Source organism: Lolium perenne, chromosome 1, assembly GCF_019359855.2.
Source record: "Lolium perenne isolate Kyuss_39 chromosome 1, Kyuss_2.0, whole genome shotgun sequence".
NCBI lineage: Eukaryota > Viridiplantae > Streptophyta > Magnoliopsida > Poales > Poaceae > Lolium > Lolium perenne.
Genome location: NC_067244.2, coordinates 61,215,604 through 61,236,566, shown reverse-complemented (window position 1 = coordinate 61,236,566; position 20,963 = coordinate 61,215,604). Strand labels below are relative to the sequence as shown.

The 20,963-nt window shown below is 43.5% G+C and overlaps 1 protein-coding gene across 1 annotated transcript; it reads right to left on the bottom strand.

Moving 5' to 3' along the window:
• Positions 1-3,816: 3,816 nt before the first annotated feature.
• On the bottom strand, positions 3,817-9,947 carry LOC127295081 (FACT complex subunit SSRP1-B). Its single transcript, XM_051324995.1, has 16 exons — positions 9,735-9,947; positions 8,709-8,894; positions 8,428-8,533; positions 8,206-8,342; positions 7,695-7,778; positions 7,519-7,610; positions 7,298-7,406; positions 7,105-7,191; positions 6,925-7,017; positions 6,102-6,299; positions 5,874-6,025; positions 5,636-5,786; positions 5,434-5,532; positions 5,172-5,339; positions 4,768-4,846; positions 3,817-4,157 (listed from the first exon to the last, which is right to left on the bottom strand). Exons 1-16 carry the CDS (start codon positions 9,786-9,788, stop codon positions 4,027-4,029), a joined length of 1,926 nt encoding a protein of 641 aa, XP_051180955.1. The 5' UTR covers positions 9,789-9,947; the 3' UTR covers positions 3,817-4,026.
• Positions 9,948-20,963: the final 11,016 nt, after the last annotated feature.

Below are 20,963 nucleotides of genomic sequence, written 5' to 3'. Positions count from 1 at the left end.
ATGGGTTGCAGCTACCGGCGAAGGAGTTTGGTTCGATCCCAGACTGTCGTCGTGGTCGGGGTCCATCCTTAATTGGAGTAAGAGGACCGGCGAGGACCCAGGGTCGGGGTTCACAACAAAGGGTGGGTGTGCGAGGTAGCGGAGGAATATGATTGACTATGACCTTATACCGGGCCTCACACCATAGGAAGTGTGGACGGGAAAGCTGCCCGGTTGGCACCAAGGATAAGATCTCTTATGGGTAAAGCAAAACACCTCTGTGGAATGTAAAGAATCGTGACCTATCACTCCCTGTTCCGGGATTTGGAACTGCGAACGCTGCCGGAAAGGAGCTCCATGAAGTTCTAGTAAACCGGTGAAGGCTGACGGACATAGTTCTTTGAAATAAAAGCAACCTTTTGAAGAAATGTTTATCAAAACTTGCATTGGTATTAGACTTTCTGGTCTAATATCGTAGCTAGTGCATTAAACACCTCTTTTCTATAATGAACTTGTTGAGTACGCTCGTACTCATACCACTCTTAAATCCCCTGCTTAGATTGTCTGAACCATCTGGAGGAGGACAACGACAACCCTGAAGGAGCCGACATCATCGGCTATGAAGAACCAGACCTCTCTGGAGGTGTTGAAGGTGTAGACTACCTTATAGTCTACGGAACCGGAGAGGGTTCCGGAGGAGAGCAAGCTTAGACCGATAAGTAGTAGTAGTAACCGAGTAGTACGAACTCTTAGTACTTAACTGCTCGAGGAAATAAATGTATAACTTAGTAAGACTCCTGTATTATAAGTTAAGTTGGGTTCGCCTCGAACCCAGGAGTATCCCTCTTAGGACCCAAGAGGAGCTCCGAGATGATATGTACATTATGCTTGTAATAATAAATGAATGAGTTATGGACCTGCTATGTTCTGTTGTACTACTCTGAGGGATGTAATATTTGCGGAATGGTACTTCGTGAATGTTATATCAACGACTGGCATACTACAACATATTAAGAGGGGTGATCTCGATGAGCTTGATGAAGATGTTAACTAGAGTCATAGTTGCTTTGACCAACAAGCTCATAGTAAAAATCCCAAATGACTAGTTTTCTCCCTTAGGCTAAAAAGGTCTTTCTTCTTCCTCGAGGAGTCAGATCAACCATTCATTTTGTGTATATTGAAGCTCTCTCTCCCTCCCACACCATTGTTGAAACAAATAAAAGGGGCCTTGATCTACAATCTCACAAAAGACATATTTCACCCCCACCCCTCCGAGTTCATCGAACTAGCTTGTTACTCTTGGTTTCCCATAGGATTTCAGCTTGTGATTTCCCCGTGGAAAGTTTGTGAGGTTTTGAAGGCCACCTCAAGGCCTAACAGTAGTGATTTATCTCCTACTTCGTGGAGGAGGCTCTTAGAGAAGAAGGTGAGTCTTCGTGGCGCTTCGAAATCCTTCGTGGAATCCCGCACCTCTCCAACGGTGACGTAGTTCCCGCCAAGGAGCGAACATCGGGCTTACATCTTCGTTTCTGGTGTGCCTCGGTTCTTTATATCTGAGCTCTTCACTTGTGTTCTTAACTTTATGATAATCTTCGTGCCTGGGGCACTTGTATCATCATAAAGGTTGCCTCACCTACTTTGCACTAGGCCATTTATTTATCCACAAAGCCTAAAATTTCTAGAAAAAGACACAAAAATTTATAGAACATATTCTCCTCCTCTAGGTTACTATCTATATTCTTTCAGTTGGTATCGAAGAAAGTACTCTTTTAAAGGGTTTTACCGCCTTAACAAAGAAATGGATTCCGATGGGAAAGGGAGGGTAAAACCTATACGACCAAAGAGGTCAAGGAATTACTAGATCATGAACATGCCAAGTATGACCAAGACCTCGATGACCGTATGAATAAGATACTAGACACTCGTTTTAAAGATCATTACGACAAGAGGATTCCTCTCGGTGAACCTTCGGTGGCTTCTTCGAAGAATCTGGAATTACCGGAGGAAGAGGGCTCTATTGGAGATCTTCCCTCAAAGGATGATAATTCCACGAAGAAACCTCCTCCGGCTTATCAAAATACTATTCGGGTAACCCACTTAAACTTGATGGATGCAAATTCTCCTATTGAAAATACTATATGCATTCTCATCTTTGTAGTGTTTGTGTGAAGCTTTGGGGCGTGGTGGAAAATGGATTTCATGTCATTGATGAGAGGAACATGTCACCTCAAGAGAAGGTCAATTGCCAACTCAACTCACCCGCCACTGACAAGATTCATCAAAGCTTGAAGCATGAAATCTATGATCAAGTTGTCGACATGGAGTCCACCAAGGAACTTTGGGACAAGCTCACAACCATGTTTGAAGGCACCATGAGAATAGACAAAGGACATAGGTGTAAGATGTTTGAAATCGTAAACTAAATTGTTGACTCCAGTCGACTACAGAAAATATGCCCCAAGCTAGTGCAAGTGGGAGATCGTCGAAAAAATGCCCTAGCGACATGTGTTATTATTATATTTCCATGATTATGATTAAGTTTATTTTCATGAATATTAGATCCGGAGGGGAACTGAATAACATGTGTGGAATAATAAACACCAAATAAATCCCTAGTAAAGCCTCTATGACTAGCTTGTATATTATTGGTAGTCACATTTTCCTAACTATGGGCATAATTAAAGTATTACGAGGTTGCCAATTATATATGAGAATAATATTTTTAAGGTGAACAATGTTGTTGGATAGACCATTTTTTGATATATCGAGTAACACTTAGTACATATGTTGCTGGTATTTTCTCAATAAGAATTGTATTAGTATTGTTTACTAATTTACTTTGACCATGAGAATATCATAGACATGGATGATATTGACTGGGTTTGCACCATGACATCCACTGTTCAAAAAATCCTCCGATTCAACGATTAATCGGCCGATTAATCGCTACGTGATGGTTACCGATTAGCCGATAAACTCATTTATCACCCGATTAACTCATTTATCGCCCGATTAATCGGCCGATTTGCCTATTAATCGCTAATCGCCAGCCGACCGAGTTGACATCGATAAGCGATTTTCTCAACATTGATGACATCAAACATTATTCCCTAACTTGGTAAGTATAAAGATGGATTACATTATACCGGAAAGAATGCCAATATTCTAGATATGTTCAGACTAGGAATTGCTCGATTAAGTTAGTAGTCATAGGGACACTGGTAATATGAAAGAAGAGTACATGCTAGGACATCGGTAATATGGAACGAATACATACTGGAAACAGGGATAATGTAACATTTTCGTCCCACATACTATAAAGTATCAAAAACAATACAGGAACCGTAGTGTACAGAATACAAGAGGTTCACACAATAAAGGTTGTGGGTACATGGGAATTATTATGGCCATCAAGAGAATGTCGATTATTGTCGTGAAAGGAGTTCCAGATGATCTTGAAATGTTCACTCACAGAAACAACCTTAGACGATGAGTAGTTCCTAAACTTCCGATACATTTTTACCTTGACTCACATCTCTTCGCATCAATTCTATCTTGTTTCTCTTTTGTTTCCACTTGGCATCCTCTAGTAAAACAACCTTTTCTGCCAAGTGGAACACCCTAATTTCCGCTGATTTAGGCTACAACTTGACGGATTAGCGAGTTCGCATCAATATATGGATGAATTTCATAGTCTCCGCATTATCTTTCTAGACTTATCAGTTATAAAACCTTCGTACATTAAAAAGAGCATAGATTTGCCATCGGCAACTTTAGCACCACTCCGCCTCGGCCTCGCCAAGGTTGCCTTACACATTCTGGGAGAGAACAAGCAAGTACCATAAACAATCACTGAGAATTCGTACTTCGTAGCAAAACAATGTTACCTCGGAAAAGCAATTGACATTGTTCCTGCGTCCTCTACTATGTCCTTTGTAAACTCAGGAAACCGAGTGACCACCTCACCAGGTACTACAGCTAAGAACGGATACCTACTTATACTGGGAACTTAAAATAACTCCTTCAGTCAACTGCCAATCCTCCAATTCAGTCCGACAAGTCATCACCAGAGTCCACGTCCACAGGAGCTGCAGCCGCACCGCGGTAGACAGCAGTCTCCTCTGCATAGCGTTTTTTATCCACTATGGACTGCTCGACATATGGCTGCCTCTCCTCAGCTGCAAAATTAAACATTTGAAATTATTATCAGAGCTTTTTTTTATCCAACACCCCATACCCACATCTGTTTTGTTTCGGTAAACTTAAACTGCCAGTATTGACTGCACCACTGCCATAGTAACTTACTCCTCCACCCAGGAATAAGTGTACTTTGGTTTTGTTGTAAGTCAACCTTTTTTTTAATTTGACTAACTTTATAAAAATAAATATAACATATACTACCTCTGTCCATAAATAGATGCCAAAAGTTTATCTACTTTGAATGTATCTAGCCACGTTTAGTGTATAGATACATCCGAATTTGGACAAATCTTTGGCATCTATTTATGGATATTAATTGTCTCTAATATAAATGTATACACGTTTTAGTTCTAAATACATCATACTAGCGACAAGTAATATGAATCGGAGGGAGTATCAAATTTGTAGATTATGAAACTAAATTCAAGACAAAATTACTGATATTAATTTAATGTCGTTAATACTGCCAAGTTTTCATATAAAGTTGGCAAATTTAAATAAATTTGACTAAGGACAAAACTAGAAGTACACAGATTCGCGGACGGAGCGAGTAAGCATGTAAAACAGGTAAGGGTCTAGAAATATTACCTGACATCTTTTGCCATTTCTCCCCAAGCTTCTTTGCTATATCTGTGACACCCAGTTCGGGATTGCTGTTCTTCAAATTCTACATTAGGAAAATGTCAATTTAAGTTTGAGGATTCATAACATTATTGTTCCTATAACTTCATGGTTGCTTAATTTGCTGAGTATAGGTCACATGCATTCATTAACAATAGCAAATCGGTTCCACAACCTAATATACTATAAAAACTGGCCTAGCTTGGGGCAAAGCTATAATACACTAACTGAAGAGAGGAACTTTTTTCTGTAAAACTAACAAAGCAAAAAAAATGCAACTCACAGATTTGATATCACAAGTGTTCAACTGACTAAATTTTTTTCACCATGAAAGCAGAAAAATTAAATATGGATGGATGCAAGTAACTTACAACTCGCTCAGTCTTTGAGAAGTACATGAACGGCGCTATTGCTCTTTTAGGGGCATTTGGATCTTTCTTCTTCTTCGCCTTTTTTTTCTCTGAACCTTCCGCATCCACACTCTTTGGCTTCCTCTTCGCAGGTGGCTTTGAGCTACTAACTTCCTTTTTGGAAGATTTCTGAAACAATAAGTTATTAGAACAGTGCCTTACTACATATTTTTTGGCTCAGGAAGAGTTCTCTTAGGGATGCAGACAAAGTAAATTCAGTTACCTCCTTTTCTCCTCCACTTAAGCTAGCATCAGAACCCTCCTCTTCAGAATCATCACTAGGGGATCCACTGTCATCCTTGTCCGCCACAAAATCCTCGTCCTGAAGTTGGAAAGAATTACAGCAAGGTATACATGCAAATGAATTAGGTAATCCAATCCAGGACAACACGTTGATAAAAAAGAGCCTTGTATACAAGCAGTACCTCTTCATCACTTTCTTCATCACCAGCCTGATTTTTAATCCCATTCAGATATGGATCAGGGTCGTCTATAGTGCTCTGAAGAGCAGCTGCAACGGCACCACTTCCTTCAACGCCATCTTCTCCAAGATTCATGATTTTCAAATTCTTAGCACTTGAACAAGAAAAGAAAAAAGTACTTATTAGCTTCATACAACATAAATCATACACTGATAATTAAATGAATTTAGAAGGCGTATACCTGACAAAGTTGAAAAGGTTATGATATTCATTCCTTTGGATATTTCTGAAGAGATGTTCTTGATCATTTTTTAGCTTGACCAGGAGATCAAAATAGTGAGACGACATACTAGCACCACCAGCACCATGACGCTCAAATTCAACATAGTCAATCTGCAATAACTATATGCTTAGCAGAGGACAAACAGATGAAGAACCATGAATAATGTCAAAAAAATACAAACTAGACCTCCTCATGCAGAATGAGTGTTGGGGGCTTGGGCAGAAAGAAAAAGCCCTTTTCAAGAGGATAGAGCAACCCATCTTCAGCTTTAAGTGATGATTTCACAGCATATCCATCTTGACAACTGCGGAACGTGCTTGGTCTTGTCACTTTAGCACCAGACAGGCCACGGAGGATTTTGGAGAATACCTCATGTTCTAGACCCTATGGACAAATCAAACACTATATGAGTCCCATCAGTCCGTCTGGAGTTCTACACAAATATAAATCAAGATACGACAACAAGTGTAAAACTGTAAACGAAGAACCGTAGAAGTGGAAAATGAACAAACATAAGGGTACTATCACTTAATCAGGACACTAGAATGACTGATATTTAATGTGATTTCAGAACACAACCACAATCAGTTTCATACTTGCAAGCAGAAGAACTGAGCATCAATGGCATCTATCACAAACCAAAAAAAAAATGAAATTTTGCAAAGACGAACAACTATAATCTGATGAGTATCCAGTTAGGTAATAAGCTTATTGGAGGGTTTCGGTGTTTCAGCAGTACAATAATCAATACATACAGTTCAGAGCCCTTCATAACTAAATTGGAGATGTGTATCTGGGCATATCAATAGAGAAATATAAGTATTAACCATAGAGATCAATGTAGAAGTTACAGCATACAAGTATGACAAAGAAAAACGTCTAAAGCATGTACCACCAAAGGAAAATAATGTAAATAGGAGCTAGGATTGACTTATGACGTGAAACATCATGTTAAACTTGGAACAAATGAAAGGAAAGATAGACTATTAAAAGCAGATAAGCATATCACATTGTAAGAACTCTGCAGTCTATCCTTGTACTTTTCAGCCAAAACCTCCTCACTTAATGACAGCTCCGTTGTAAGTACTGCCTCTGTCATAAACTGTCCATGAAGGAAATGGTTACTAAATGTCTAAGGTGACCTGTAACAAAGTTAATGTGAGATGAGTGTAATATAAACATATAATACCTGAATAACAATGTGAGGATATAATGTTTGTCCTTTGCGAATTGGTGGATCAAGTGTAATGACCAAAAAGGTATGAGGGTTGTTTGACTGAACATATAAGCATTAGATCATATTAGCTTCTTGACAATACACAAAAATAAAAAGGTGAAGAATTCTTGAAAGTATTCACAGTATAGCATGAAAAAAATATAACCTTTGGCAAAACAAAGAGGCGAAGAATACTGCTATACTGGATTTTGAAATCATTGGCTTGTCCTTGGAGTCGTAAGAATGACATATGAAGCTCAACAGTGTACCGACCTCTGAATAAAAAATGAGCAGTTAGCTTATGTAATGAAATAGAAGAAAATGAATACGGATAGCATATCCTTATTTTCAGATTTAGAAAAACCTATAGTTTCAAGAGTTCCACACCTTGGAGTAAGAATTCCAATTCCCTCAAAGGCAGCAACAGCCTCCTCTGATGAGCCAACATCAGCTATGGCCAAGATCTTCTGCCAAAAAATCTAAAATAAAGAGAAGATTTCATTATTTGCACCAAATAAGCATGAATGTCCCGCTATCATATTGTGCTTATCGAGTAAGCTCACATGAGCTGAAGGCCGTTCCTCATCCCCAATGAATTGAGTATTTGATGTTGGTACATGAAAACTCATATCCATCAGCGAATCTTTCTGCAGGAATGATGAAAAGAGGAGTTACAATCACCCAATCTTACAATTAAAGTTGGCTAGAAACTGTACAACCACACAATATAAGGAAAACCAGAATTCTCTAGATGTTGCTCCTGGTGCATTTGTCGGCTCAGCACAACAGAAGTCTTGGAAAGTTAAATAATAGGTATATGACCAAACCATGGGCGTAAGTTCCTAAAATATCTTAAAATGAGATTGAAAGCACATTTGAGGAAATAATAAGTGCCACTGTGAAGTGTAAGAACAGAAAGAAACATATAGCTTATGGAACTTCAAAGAAACGCAAGCAATGTAGAGATCCATAGACATAAATCACCCAACAACAGTTAGCACAAGACAGCCAACAGGCAAAATTTTACAAAAGTACAAGTAATTTTGGATAAACATATCCAGGCAAACCACATACCTCATTAGCCCCTGTAGTATCATCGACGTGGAACTCAAGAACAACATCAGTTTTTCCTTGCAACTGAGTTTGAGATACATCTGCTAGAGAGACTTCAAATGCCTCCTTTGAGCCAACGTTAAAACTAAGCATGTTACCTGAAATGGGAAGAAACGCAAGATGAATTTACAAAATGGCACAGGGGTGCCAACTGCCAGGCAGACTATAGAGAAATCAGCTAACCATTGATATCAACCGCGCCCCAATTATGTCCGCTAACAGAAAGCTGCTTCTCCTCTGGTGCGATTCCCGTGTTCTTTTGTATGAAGTTAGTAAGGTTACTAACATCCTACAGAATTGAAGAAATATTTCTCAGGTTAGAAAGGAATACACAAGAAAGCAGGTGTGACTGATTGTATAGCCCTTCTATTTGCGACTGCATTATTCCATCAAATCTTCATGTCATATGTATACTCAAGTACTCAATTAACTTCCCTTGGAGGGAAATGGCGGAGAACTATTACCTGTTCACGGAAGCCTTTGAACATGTACCGGATGCCCTCTTTGGTCCCAACACTAAGCTGATAAGATCTGGGGATCTTCATCCATGTCATGGAAATTATATCAGCTTTATCAACATCAATGGTCTTTCCTCCACCTTGCTTCTTCCATGCAACCCCTCCTGAATGAAGCCTAAACTGACCAGGGTTCTACAAGAGCACAAACCATCACAGCACAAGAATAATTTTAGCATGGCAAGTGATACCACTAACATAGACCAATTTAACAGCACAGGCGAAGATAGTGGCATGTATTGAAATAGGTGTATGAACTTTTTTTTGCCACTTCTTGGAATCGGTACTCATAAGTTCCAAATAAAATGCAACCGAGAATAAACACGTATGCACAATTCTAAATCGTAAAATGAAACATCGAGTGTTTTGACCAAACCTAGGTATGCATAGGAGGAGCATCCCTAAAACACGGGGAAGTTAAGAACAGAAGGTGCTAAATTCTAGAAATTACGGAGGCCATGGGCTGCAACCTTGCAGCAGGATGCAGCCATAGGACCGATAGGCACAAAATTAATACCGAAATTCACACGAAATGGAAGGCACAAGGGCGATGGCAACAATTGCATAAGACATTGTGCATACTGGGTGGCGAGATCTGTCGCATAAACTGGTGCCCGAAACCATAAATCAGGTCCTCTTTCTAGTCGAGTTTCCAAATAATTCCGTCCGAAGCTTACTGGATTCGTGCTAAACTAATTCATGCCGCCTGGCCAAAATACGTGTCAAAATCCAGCAACCAAGTGGAGGACCACAGATTTACCCTCTGGAGGGTCTTCCGCGCCGCCCAGGAGAAACCCTAGCGTGTAAACCCTAGAGGAATCGAGGGCCATACGACGAAGACGGGAGCACAAATTCCGGGGGGGCAAACCCGCCGCCAGCACGGAACCGAGCAATCGAGCCGGAAACCCTAACGAAGCAACGACTCGAATCGATCCGAACCAGCGGGGACGAGCTCGGCGGAGGAGGTGGACTCACGTTGCCGACGCGGCCGCCGAGGGAGATGTTGCTGAAGAGGTGGCCGTCCGTCATCTCGCCGGCTGCCTTCGCGACCGGAGGCCGCCGCGGTGCAGGTTCGTCGACTCGCTCCCTCGCGCGCGGGCGGGCGGGCGAGTCGCCTCCTCCTGGGGTGCGGGATTTGGGAGCTTTGCGGCGAGAGGGGGAAGTGGCTTTGGGTTTGGTGTTGGGGGGAATTGGGGGCGCGCGGAAGGTTAATATAGGCGTTTGGACAGAGCGCCCTATCTTACAGGTGGGGTCGAGATCTAGCGTTCTAGCCCGAAATTGAAGGAGCGATGAATTTTGACAAAAGTATTCGCAAAGTTTTGGGCGCGTTTGGTACATGTACAACCGGCCCCGCCAATTACGGTTTGGGGTATTCAGATGTCTTCACCAAGCGTGTGGTGTTGTTTTTGGCGCGCCATTCAAAACAGGGCAGTGCATCGTCTCGCGGGATCAAATCCCCCCCCCCCCCCCCCCGGCTCGCTAGCCGCTCGATGCAAGTGAAACCAACCGCCAGATCTTGGTCAATCCCGCGCGGGAAAAATATAGTCGAAGAAATTTCTCTTCACATCCCCTCCTCGACCTCCACGCACGACCTAGCAGCAACGTCGACAGGAACGCGACAGGGACTTTGGCAATGTCGCATCCGTCTTGCAGCACCGGAGGTGGGCCCTGGAGGACACGCGTCGTTCGGTGAAGGAGGAGGACGTGAGCGTTTGGTTCCCCCGATGATAATCAGGGTTTTTCCTTTAGAAAACCAATCAATTGCTTGCCAAGCTGCGTAAAATGGCAACTTCTTTGACTCATTTAGAGATGCACCTTTGGCAAGTAGGTTTGCACGAGATAATTCCCGTACCTTTCTTATCTCTCTTGTCTTTCTTTTTTGGATCACTACATAAATATACTTCTTCGTGATGATTCCTGTATAAAAGGAAAAGTCTGCATCAACGAGGTGATTCTATTTTTTTTTTTGAACAAAGAAAGGCCTTGAAGGGCTAGGAAGCCGCATTAATGGTCTGCAGTGAGGTTACAAGTTACAGAGGGAGCCTTAACAAGTAAAGAAAACTAGAAGGATACCCCGCGCGTTGCAGCGGAAATTTCTCCGATAACTCTATTTTATAAAAAAAAGGATATAAGTTGATTGGAATAGGATGTTATTTGTAGGAACAAGCATGATTCAATTGGCGTAAATAGTCAAGAGGCTAACTTAAAAATACTGACTTGAAATGGTTATGTAGTTGGCGGCTAAAAGTGGATGATGTGGATAATTGGATGGCTTAAAAAATAGATGATGTATCTTCCATGTAGAGTATTAATGAATGTTAGTGGGGGATGACATGGACAATTGGATGGCTAATAGAATGGATGATGTGGATAGCTTGCATGTTGAGATAGACAACTTAAATGACTCTCTGGTGGGGTTTGCTTTATAAGAGATATATATACCCCTATATTTTGCGGAAAGGGCCCCAAATAGATTCTGTAAAAAGCAATCCAGACCTCCGTCACCGCCAAAGCAAAGAGGATTCCCGTCGTGGCCTCCTTCTCCAGTTTCGGGGAAGGCACCACTTGGAATCGGGAAGAAGGGGAACTCCACCGCCAACCCTAGGAAAGGCCTCCACTTGGAGGTTAAGTAGATACCAGCCGATGTCGGCGTCATTGGAGCCACCAGATGGCCATCAGGGTCGGTGGCCAAACTTGGGCCACCGAGATTGTTCGCCGAGATGCAGCACCTTAAGCAATACCCCGCCACCATCCAGCTCCTCTCCAGGGTCAAGCTCGCCCTACTCCCGCCAAGACAACGCTGATATGGATAAGAGGATGATCCCGAGCTGTAAAGATGAACCAAGTCGCAGCCCATAGCACGGACCTTATTTAAGGAGATGCTGGTGATGATCTTCATCCCCACCTTTGACTCTAGCAGTTGGAGCTCCGATGGAGGATGGAGAACCGCTAGGACGCCCTGGATCTGGTCCAAGAGATCCAACACACTACTAAGCACTGGCATAACGCCAAATATCACAAGCATAACCCTAGAACTACTGTATACATTGGATGCTCGGGCACCTTTCCTCCACCATTGCGGCCGGCTATGCCGCCAGGAGAGGCTCGATATTGGCCCGATTCTTCACGGGCGACTCTCAAGGATGGGTGGAGAGAGGAGGGGGAGGGGGAAGAAAGTCTCTGTGTATGGAGGTGTTTCTAATGCACGGGAGTTTCTAAGTTTCTTTGACCGTAGCCCTTAAATTTGGTTTTTTTATCTAAAGTTCATCGATATTAATTTCACCAAAATCATCGGCGTTGTCGATCTTTTCCACAACTGCTACACCCATGACAACCTGCACAAATAATGGTCAACCTTCACTTCTATAACATTCATCTCTCGTTACCATCTTCTGTTTACGCCAAAGTTTTGGTTCCGGTGGTCTATGCCTTGGACAGATTAGTTCCGGCAATCTTCCTCGTCTCTCACCTTTGGCTTTCCTGGTCTGTACACAAATACATCGGTTCATTATAATCTCCACATGAGAAGGTCTACACCGTTACATTAAGTTATTTTTTTTTGATGGTCACCGGGGGGGACAAAGTCCCCACCTGAATTTGTATATATTGCTTGGCCCCAAGGCCACAAGAGTTAGTACAGGGGGAGTTTTTTCAGATAAAGGAGGTACAGGGGGAAAGAGGACATCAGACAGAGGCGATGTTCTCTGTTAGGCAGCCAAGCCAAGCTACTGATACGTCTCCGACGTATCGATAATTTCTTATGTTCCATGCCACATTATTGATGTTATCTACATGTTTTATGCACACTTTATGTCATATTTGTGCATTTTCTGGAACTAACCTATTAACAAGATGCCGAAGTGCCGCCTGTTTTCTCATTGCTTTGGTTTCAGAAATCCTAGTAACGAAATATTCTCGGAATCGGACGAAATCAACGCCCGAGTTCCTATTTTTCCCGGAACCATCCGTAACACCCGAGAGCCGCCAGAGGAGCCCTGGGGCCCCACACCACACCCCGGCGCGGCCGAGAGGGGGCGCGCCGCCCTATGGTGTGGGCCCCCGAAGCCCTCTGCGCCGCCTCTTCGCCTATATAAAGCCTCCGTCGCGAAAACCCCGATGCGTTCGACGAAACCCACGTAAACCTTCCGTAGCCGCCGCCATCGCGAAGCCAAGATCCGGGGACAGGATCTCTGTTCCGCACGCTGCCGGAGCGGGGAAGTGCCCCCGGAAGGCTTCTCCATCGACACCGCTGCCATCTCCACCGCCATCTTCATCACCGCTTGCTCCCATGAGGAGGAGTAGTTCTCCATCGAGGCTCGGGGCTGTACCGGTAGCTATGTGGTTCATCTCTCTTCCATGTACCTCAATACAATAATCTCATGAGCTGCTTTACATGATTGAGATTCATATGAGTTTGTATCACAATTTATCTATGTGCTACTCTAGCAAAGTTATTAAAGTAGTTCTATTCCTCCTGCACGTGTGTAAAGGTGACAGTGTGTGCACCGTGTTAGTACTTGGTTTATGCTATGATCATGATCTCTTGTAGATTGCGAAGTTAACTATTGCTATGATAATATTGATGTGATCTATTCCTCCTACATATGCATGAAGGTGACAGTGTGCATGCTATGTTAGTACTTGGTTTAATCTGTTGATCTATCTTACACTATAAGGTTACTTAAATATGAACAAATTGTGGAGCTTGTTAACTCCGGCATTGAGGGTTCGTGTAATCCTACGCAATGCGTTCATCATCCAACAAAAGTGTAGAGTATGCATTTATCTATTCTGTTATGTGATCAATGTTGAGAGTGTCCACTAGTGAAAGTCTAATCCCTAGGCCTTGTTCCTAAATACTGCTGCGTTACTACGCTTGTTTCTTGTTTTCTTTGCGTTACTACTGCTGCAATACTACCACCATCAACTACACGCCCGACAAGCTATTTTCTCGGCACCGTTGCTACCGCTCATATATATTCATACCACCGTATTTCACTATCTCTTCGCCGAACTAGTGCACCTATTGGGTGTGTTGGGGACACAAGAGACTTCTTGCTTTGTGGTTGCAGGGTTGCATGAGAGGGATATCTTTGACCTCTTCCTCCCTGAGTTCGATAAACCTTGGGTGATCCACTTAAGGGAAAACTTGCTGCTGTTCTACAAACCTCTGCTCTTGGAGGCCCAACACTGTCTACAGGAAAGGAGGGGGAACGTAGACATCAAGCTAATTTTCTGGCGCCGTTGCCGGGGAGGAAAGGTAAAAGGTACTCACACTCCGTATCTCGGCTACTAAGCTATTTTCCGGCGTTGTAAGTACTCAAAGCTATTTCCTTTAGATCCTGCAATTGCAACTTTTTGTTTCTTGTTTACACTAGTAAGGCATAATGGACAACATCTGTGAGCTTTTTATTCTATTTCCTGAGTCAAGACATGAATGGTTTAATGCGAAAATTAAAAAACCCATGGAATCTTATTTGCATGCTAGTAGCAATGATATTAGTATGAACGCTTTGAACACCATTGTTGCTAATGATATGGAAAATTCTAAGCTTGGGGAAGCTGGTTTTGATGAGCATGATCTTTTTAGTCCCCCAAGCATTGAGGAGAAAATTTTCTTTGATGATACTTTGCCTCCTATTTATGATGATATTGGTCTTTTAGTGCCGCCTACTATGGAGAGTAATTTTTATGATGATAATACTATGCCTCCTACACTTGATGAGAATAATAATGATAGCTACTTTGTTGAATTTGCTCCTACTACAATTAATAAGAATAACTATGCTTATGTTGGAAGTAGTAATAATTTTATGCATGAGACTCATGATAAGAATGCTTTATGTGATAGTTATATTGTTGAGTTTGCTCATGACACTACTGAAAGTTATTATGAGAGAGGAAAATATGGTTGTAGAAATTTTCATGTTACTAAAACACATCTCTATGTGCTGAAATTTTTGAAGCTATACTTGTTTTATCTTCCTATGCTTGTTACTTTGCTTTTCATGAACTTGTTTATTTACAAGATTCCTATGCATAGGAAGCATGTTAGACTTAAATGTGTTTTGAATTTGCCTCTTGATGCTCTCTTTTGCCTCAAATACTATTTCTTGCGAGTGCATCATTAAAACTGCTGAGCCCATCTTAATGGCTATAAAGAAAAGAACTTCTTGGGAGATAACCCATGTGTTATTTTGCTACAGTACTTTATTTTATATTTGTGTCTTGGAAGTTGTTTACTACTGTAGCAACCTCTCCTTATCTTAGTTTTGTGTTTTGTTGTGCCAAGTAAAGTCTTTGATAGTAAAGTCAATACTAGATTTGGATTACTGCGCAGAAACTGTTTTCTTTGCTGTCACGAATCTGGGCAAAATTCTCTGTAGGTAACTCAGAAAATTATGCCAATTTACGTGAGTGATCCTCAGATATGTACGCAACTTTCATTCAATTTGAGCATTTTCATCTGAGCAAGTCATGTGCCATTTTAAAATTCGTCTTTACGGACTGTTCTGTTTTGACAGATTCTGCCTTTTATTTCGCATTGCTTCTTTCGCTGTGTTGGGTGGATTTCTTTGTTCCATTACCTTCCAGTAGCTTTAGGCAATGTCCAGAAGTGTTAAGAATGATTGTGTCACCTCTGAACATGTGGATTTTTGATTATGCACTAACCCTCTAATGAGTTTGTTTCGAGTTTGATGTGGAGGAAGTTTTCAAGGGTCAAGAGAGGAGGATGATATACTATGATCAAGAAGAGTGAAAAAGTCTAAGCTTGGGGATGCCCCGGTGGTTCACCCCTGCATATATCAAGAAGACTCAAGCGTCTAAGCTTGGGGATGCCCAAGGCATCCCCTTCTTCATCGACAACATTATCAGGTTCCTCCCCTGAAACTATATTTTTATTCCGTCACATCTTATGTACTTTACTTGGAGCGTCTGTTTGTTTTTGTTTTTGTTTGTGTTTGAATAAATTGGATTACATCATTCTTGTGTGGGAGAGAGACACGCTCCGCTGGTTCGTATGAACACATGTGTTCTTAGCTCATAGTATTCATGGCGAAGTTTCTTCTTCGTTAAATTGTTATATGGTTGGAATTGGAAAATGATACATGTAGTAATTGCTATAAATGTCTTGGGTAATGTGATACTTGGCAATTGTTGTGCTCATGATTAAGCTCTTGCATCATATGCTTTGCACCCATTAATGAAGAAATACATAGAGCATGCTAAAATTTGGTTTGCATATTTGGTTTCTCTAAGGTCTAGATAATTTCTAGTATTGAGTTTGAACAACAAGGAAGACGATGTAGATTCTTATAATGTTTACAATATGTATTTTATGTGAGTTTTGCTGCACCGGTTCATCCTTGTGTTTGTTTCAAATAAACCTTGCTAGCCTAAACCTTGTATCGAGAGGGAATACTTCTCATGCATCCAAAATACTTGAGCCAACCACTATGCCATTTGTGTCCACCATACCTACCTACTACATGGTATTTTCCGCCATTCCAAAGTAAATTGCTTGAGTGCTACCTTTAAAATTCCATTCTTCACCTTTGCAATATATAGCTCATGGGACAAATAGCTTAAAAACTATTGTGGTATTGAATATGTAATTATGCACTTTATCTCTTATTAAGTTGCTTGTTGTGCGATAACCATGTTCGCTGGGGACGCCATCAACTATTCATTGTTGAATTTCATGTGAGTTGCTATGCATGTCCGTCTTCTTTGAAGTAAGAGCGATCTACCACCTTATGGTTAAGCATGCATATGTTAGAGAAGAACATTGGGCCGCTAACTAAAGCCATGATCCATGGTGGAAGTTTCAGTTTTGGACATATATCCTCAATCTCAAATGAGAAAATTATTAATTGTTGTTACATGCTTATGCATAAAAGAGGAGTCCATTATCTGTTGTCTATGTTGTCCCGGTATGGATGTCTAAGTTGAAGAATAATCAATAGCGAGAAATCCAATGCGAGCTTTCTCCTTAGACCTTTGTACAGGCGGCATAGAGGTACCCCTTTGTGACACTTGGTAAAAACAATGCATTGTGATGATCCGGTAGTCCAAGCTAATTAGGACAAGGTGCGGGCACTATTAGTACACTATGCATGAGGCTTGCAACTTATAAGATATAATTTACATGATGCATATGCTTTATTACTACCGTTGACAAAATTGTTTCATGTTTTCAAAATCAAAGCTCTAGCACAAATATAGCAATCGATGCTTTTCCTCTATGGAGGACCATTGTTTTACTTTTATTGTTGAGTCAGTTCACCTATTTCTCTCCACCTCAAGAAGCAAACACTTGTGTGAACTGTGCATTGATTCCTACATACTTGCTTATTGCACTTATTATATTACTCTATGTTGACAATATCCATGAGATATACATGCTACAAGTTGAAAGCAACCGCTGAAACTTAATCTTCTTTTGCGTTGCTTCAATACCTTTACTTTGAATTATTGCTTTATGAGTTAACTCTTATGCAAGACTTATTGATGCTTGTCTTGAAGTGCTATTCATGAAAAGTCTTTGCTATATGATTCACTTGTTTACTCATGTCATATACATTGTTTTGATCGCTGCATTCACTACATATGCTTTACAAATAGTATGATCAAGTTTATGATGGCATGTCACTTCAGAAATTATCTTTGTTATCGTTTTACCTGCTCGGGACGAGCAGAACTAAGCTTGGGGATGCTAATACGTCTCCGACGTATCGATAATTTCTTATGTTCCATGCCACATTATTGATGTTATCTACATGTTTTATGCACACTTTATGTCATATTTGTGCATTTTCTGGAACTAACCTATTAACAAGATGCCGAAGTGCCAGTTCATTTTCGCTGTTTTTGGTTTCAGAAATCCTAGTAACGAAATATTCTCGGAATCGGACGAAATCAACGCCCAGGTTCCTATTTTTCCCGGAACCATCCAGAACACCCGAGAGCCGCCAGAGGGGAGCCCTGGGGGCCCCACACCACACCCTGGCGCGGCCAGAGGGGGGGCGCACCGCCCTATGGTGTGGGCCCCCCAGAAGCCCTCCTGCGCCGCCTCTTCGCCTATATAAAGCCTCCGTCGCGAAAACCCTGATGCGTTCGACGAAACCCACAGAAACCTTCCAGAGCCGCCGCCATCGCGAAGCCAAGATCCTGGGGACAGATCTCTGTTCCGGCACGCTGCCGGAGCGGGGAAGTGCCCCCGGAAGGCTTCTCCATCGACACCGCTGCCATCTCCACCGCCATCTTCATCACCGCTGCTGCTCCCATGAGGAGGGAGTAGTTCTCCATCGAGGCTCGGGGCTGTACCGGTAGCTATGTGGTTCATCTCTCTTCCATGTACCTCAATACAATAATCTCATGAGCTGCTTTACATGATTGAGATTCATATGAGTTTGTATCACAATTTATCTATGTGCTACTCTAGCAAAGTTATTAAAGTAGTTCTATTCCTCCTGCACGTGTGTAAAGGTGACAGTGTGTGCACCGTGTTAGTACTTGGTTTATGCTATGATCATGATCTCTTGTAGATTGCGAAGTTAACTATTGCTATGATAATATTGATGTGATCTATTCCTCCTACATATGCATGAAGGTGACAGTGTGCATGCTATGTTAGTACTTGGTTTAATCTGTTGATCTATCTTACACTATAAGGTTACTTAAATATGAACAAATTGTGGAGCTTGTTAACTCCGGCATTGAGGGTTCGTGTAATCCTACGCAATGCGTTCATCATCCAACAAAAGTGTAGAGTATGCATTTATCTATTCTGTTATGTGATCAATGTTGAGAGTGTCCACTAGTGAAAGTCTAATCCCTAGGCCTTGTTCCTAAATACTGCTGCGTTACTACTGCTTGTTTCTTGTTTCTTTGCGTTACTACTGCTGCAATACTACCACCATCAACTACACGCCAGCAAGCTATTTTCTGGCACCGTTGCTACTGCTCATATATATTCATACCACCTGTATTTCACTATCTCTTCGCCGAACTAGTGCACCTATTGGGTGTGTTGGGGACACAAGAGACTTCTTGCTTTGTGGTTGCAGGGTTGCATGAGAGGGATATCTTTGACCTCTTCCTCCCTGAGTTCGATAAACTTTGGGTGATCCACTTAAGGGAAAACTTGCTGCTGTTCTACAAACCTCTGCTCTTGGAGGCCCAACACTGTCTACAGGAAAGGAGGGGGAACGTAGACATCAGCTACCTCAGCGAGTTCTTGATCTCCAGGTAGTCTAGCTCGCCAGAAACGAGCCTCACTCCGACAGAGATGTAGCAGCAGTGGGAGGCAGGGTTGCTGCTCACGGAAGACGACGGCATTCCTATGTTTCCACAGGTTCCACAAGCACAGCAGGGTGAACGTCGAGGCAGAGTCCGGAGGCACCGCATCATGAGCGGCATACCCGTGGAGGAGCTTGACATCAGCAGCGTCAGGGAACTGAAAGCCCAAAGCACCCCAGAAGCGGCGCGCGAAGGGGCACTCGAAGAAGATGTGGTTCGCCGTCTCCAGAGGAGCATGGCAAACGGGGCAGCTGGCTTCAGCGACCGCCAGGATGTTCTTGTGCAGCAGCGACGCCCGTGACTGCACCCGCCCTTTGGACAGCAACCAGGCGAAGAACCGCACCTTGGAGGGCGCAAAGTTCTTCCACACAAAGTCGTGGGCCGGGTCGTCAACGCCGCCCCAGGTGCGTAGCCGGTACAACGCCGAGGCATCCAGGCCACCAGCCTTCTTGCGGCAGCGCACCAGCTCGCGCGTGTCGGTCGCCTCCGAGAGCGCGACCTCACCCACCAGGGCGAGGAGGGCCAGAAGCAGGCGCTCGGCAGCAGCGGTCAGCCTCGGGACCAGCGACTGACGAACGCCAACGGCGATCACGAAGCTGACCGTGGCGTCACGACGCAGAGCATGCGAGAGGAGGATGGACCACCGGCTGCCAATGGCCTCCCCACCGATCCAGTTGTCCAACCAGAACAGCGCCCGCTGCCCGTCTCCCACCTTGGCCACCGAGATGCTCCGGTATAGGGGCATGAGCGCCTGGAGGTGCTTCCAATGCTGGCCGGGAACAACGTGGCCAGCAGCCGCACTCCAAGCCCAGCGGGGCCACGGGGCGAGGACGTCGGAGTGAAGACGGTGCACAAGCTTGAGCTGTAGGCACTCATTCTTCGCGGCGAGGCACTTGATCCCAAGGCCACCTTCCCTCTTGGGGCGGCACACCGCGTCCCAGGCGACGAGGCATTTGGCACCGGTCGCACGCCCCGTCACGTTCCAGAGGAAAGCCCGGCGGAGCGCGTCAATGGCGCGGAGCAAGGCGGGCGGCAGGTCGAGGGCCCCCATGGCAAAGGTGGGGAGGGCATCGAGCACGGCGTTGAGCAGCACCACCCGCCCACCACTGGAGAGCAGCAGAGCACACCAACCGGAAAGGTACTTGTCCACTTTGGCAATCAAAGGCCCGAAGTGGAGCATGGTGAGCTTTTCGCAGGACGGGGGGCAAGCCAAGATAAGTCTAAGGAAAACCTTCGACCCGACAGCCGAGAGCAGCTTGGATCTCCATCAAAGCAGCCTCAGGGACATGCATAGGGACTAGGGTGCTTTTGTGGAAGTTGATCGTCAAACCAGTCGCATCCGCAAACTGATCCAGCAGCTCCTTGAGCCGCACCGCAGCAGGCAGGTCAGCACGCATAATGATGAGAGTGTCGTCGGCATACTGTACTACCTGACAGGGAGCACCATCAACGATTGGGTGGCATAAGAGTGGGTCCTGCCGGATAAGCTGCTGCAGCACATCCGCAACCAGCAAGAAAAGGTATGGAGAGAGCGGGTCGCCCTGCCTTAGGCCTCGCTTGCAGTCAATCCATGGCCCGGGGACACCATTTAGCAAAATAGCAGACTTGGAGGTGGCCAGGATCATGTCCATCCAATCACACCAGACGGGGGAAAACCACGCGCCAACATAATCGCTCGGAGACTCTCCCAATCAATTGAATCGAAAGCCTTAGAGAAATCCAGCTTGAGGACCAAAGAGGGAGCTAAACGCTTGAAGCAGCACTGGACCAGCTCCGTAGCAAAAACAAAGTTTTCAGAGATGCTTCTTCCAGACAGAAAACCCGACTGATTTTCATCCACAAGCGATCCAATCTGAGATTGGAGCCTACTGGTAAGAGCCTTGCAAACCGTCTTGATGGAGG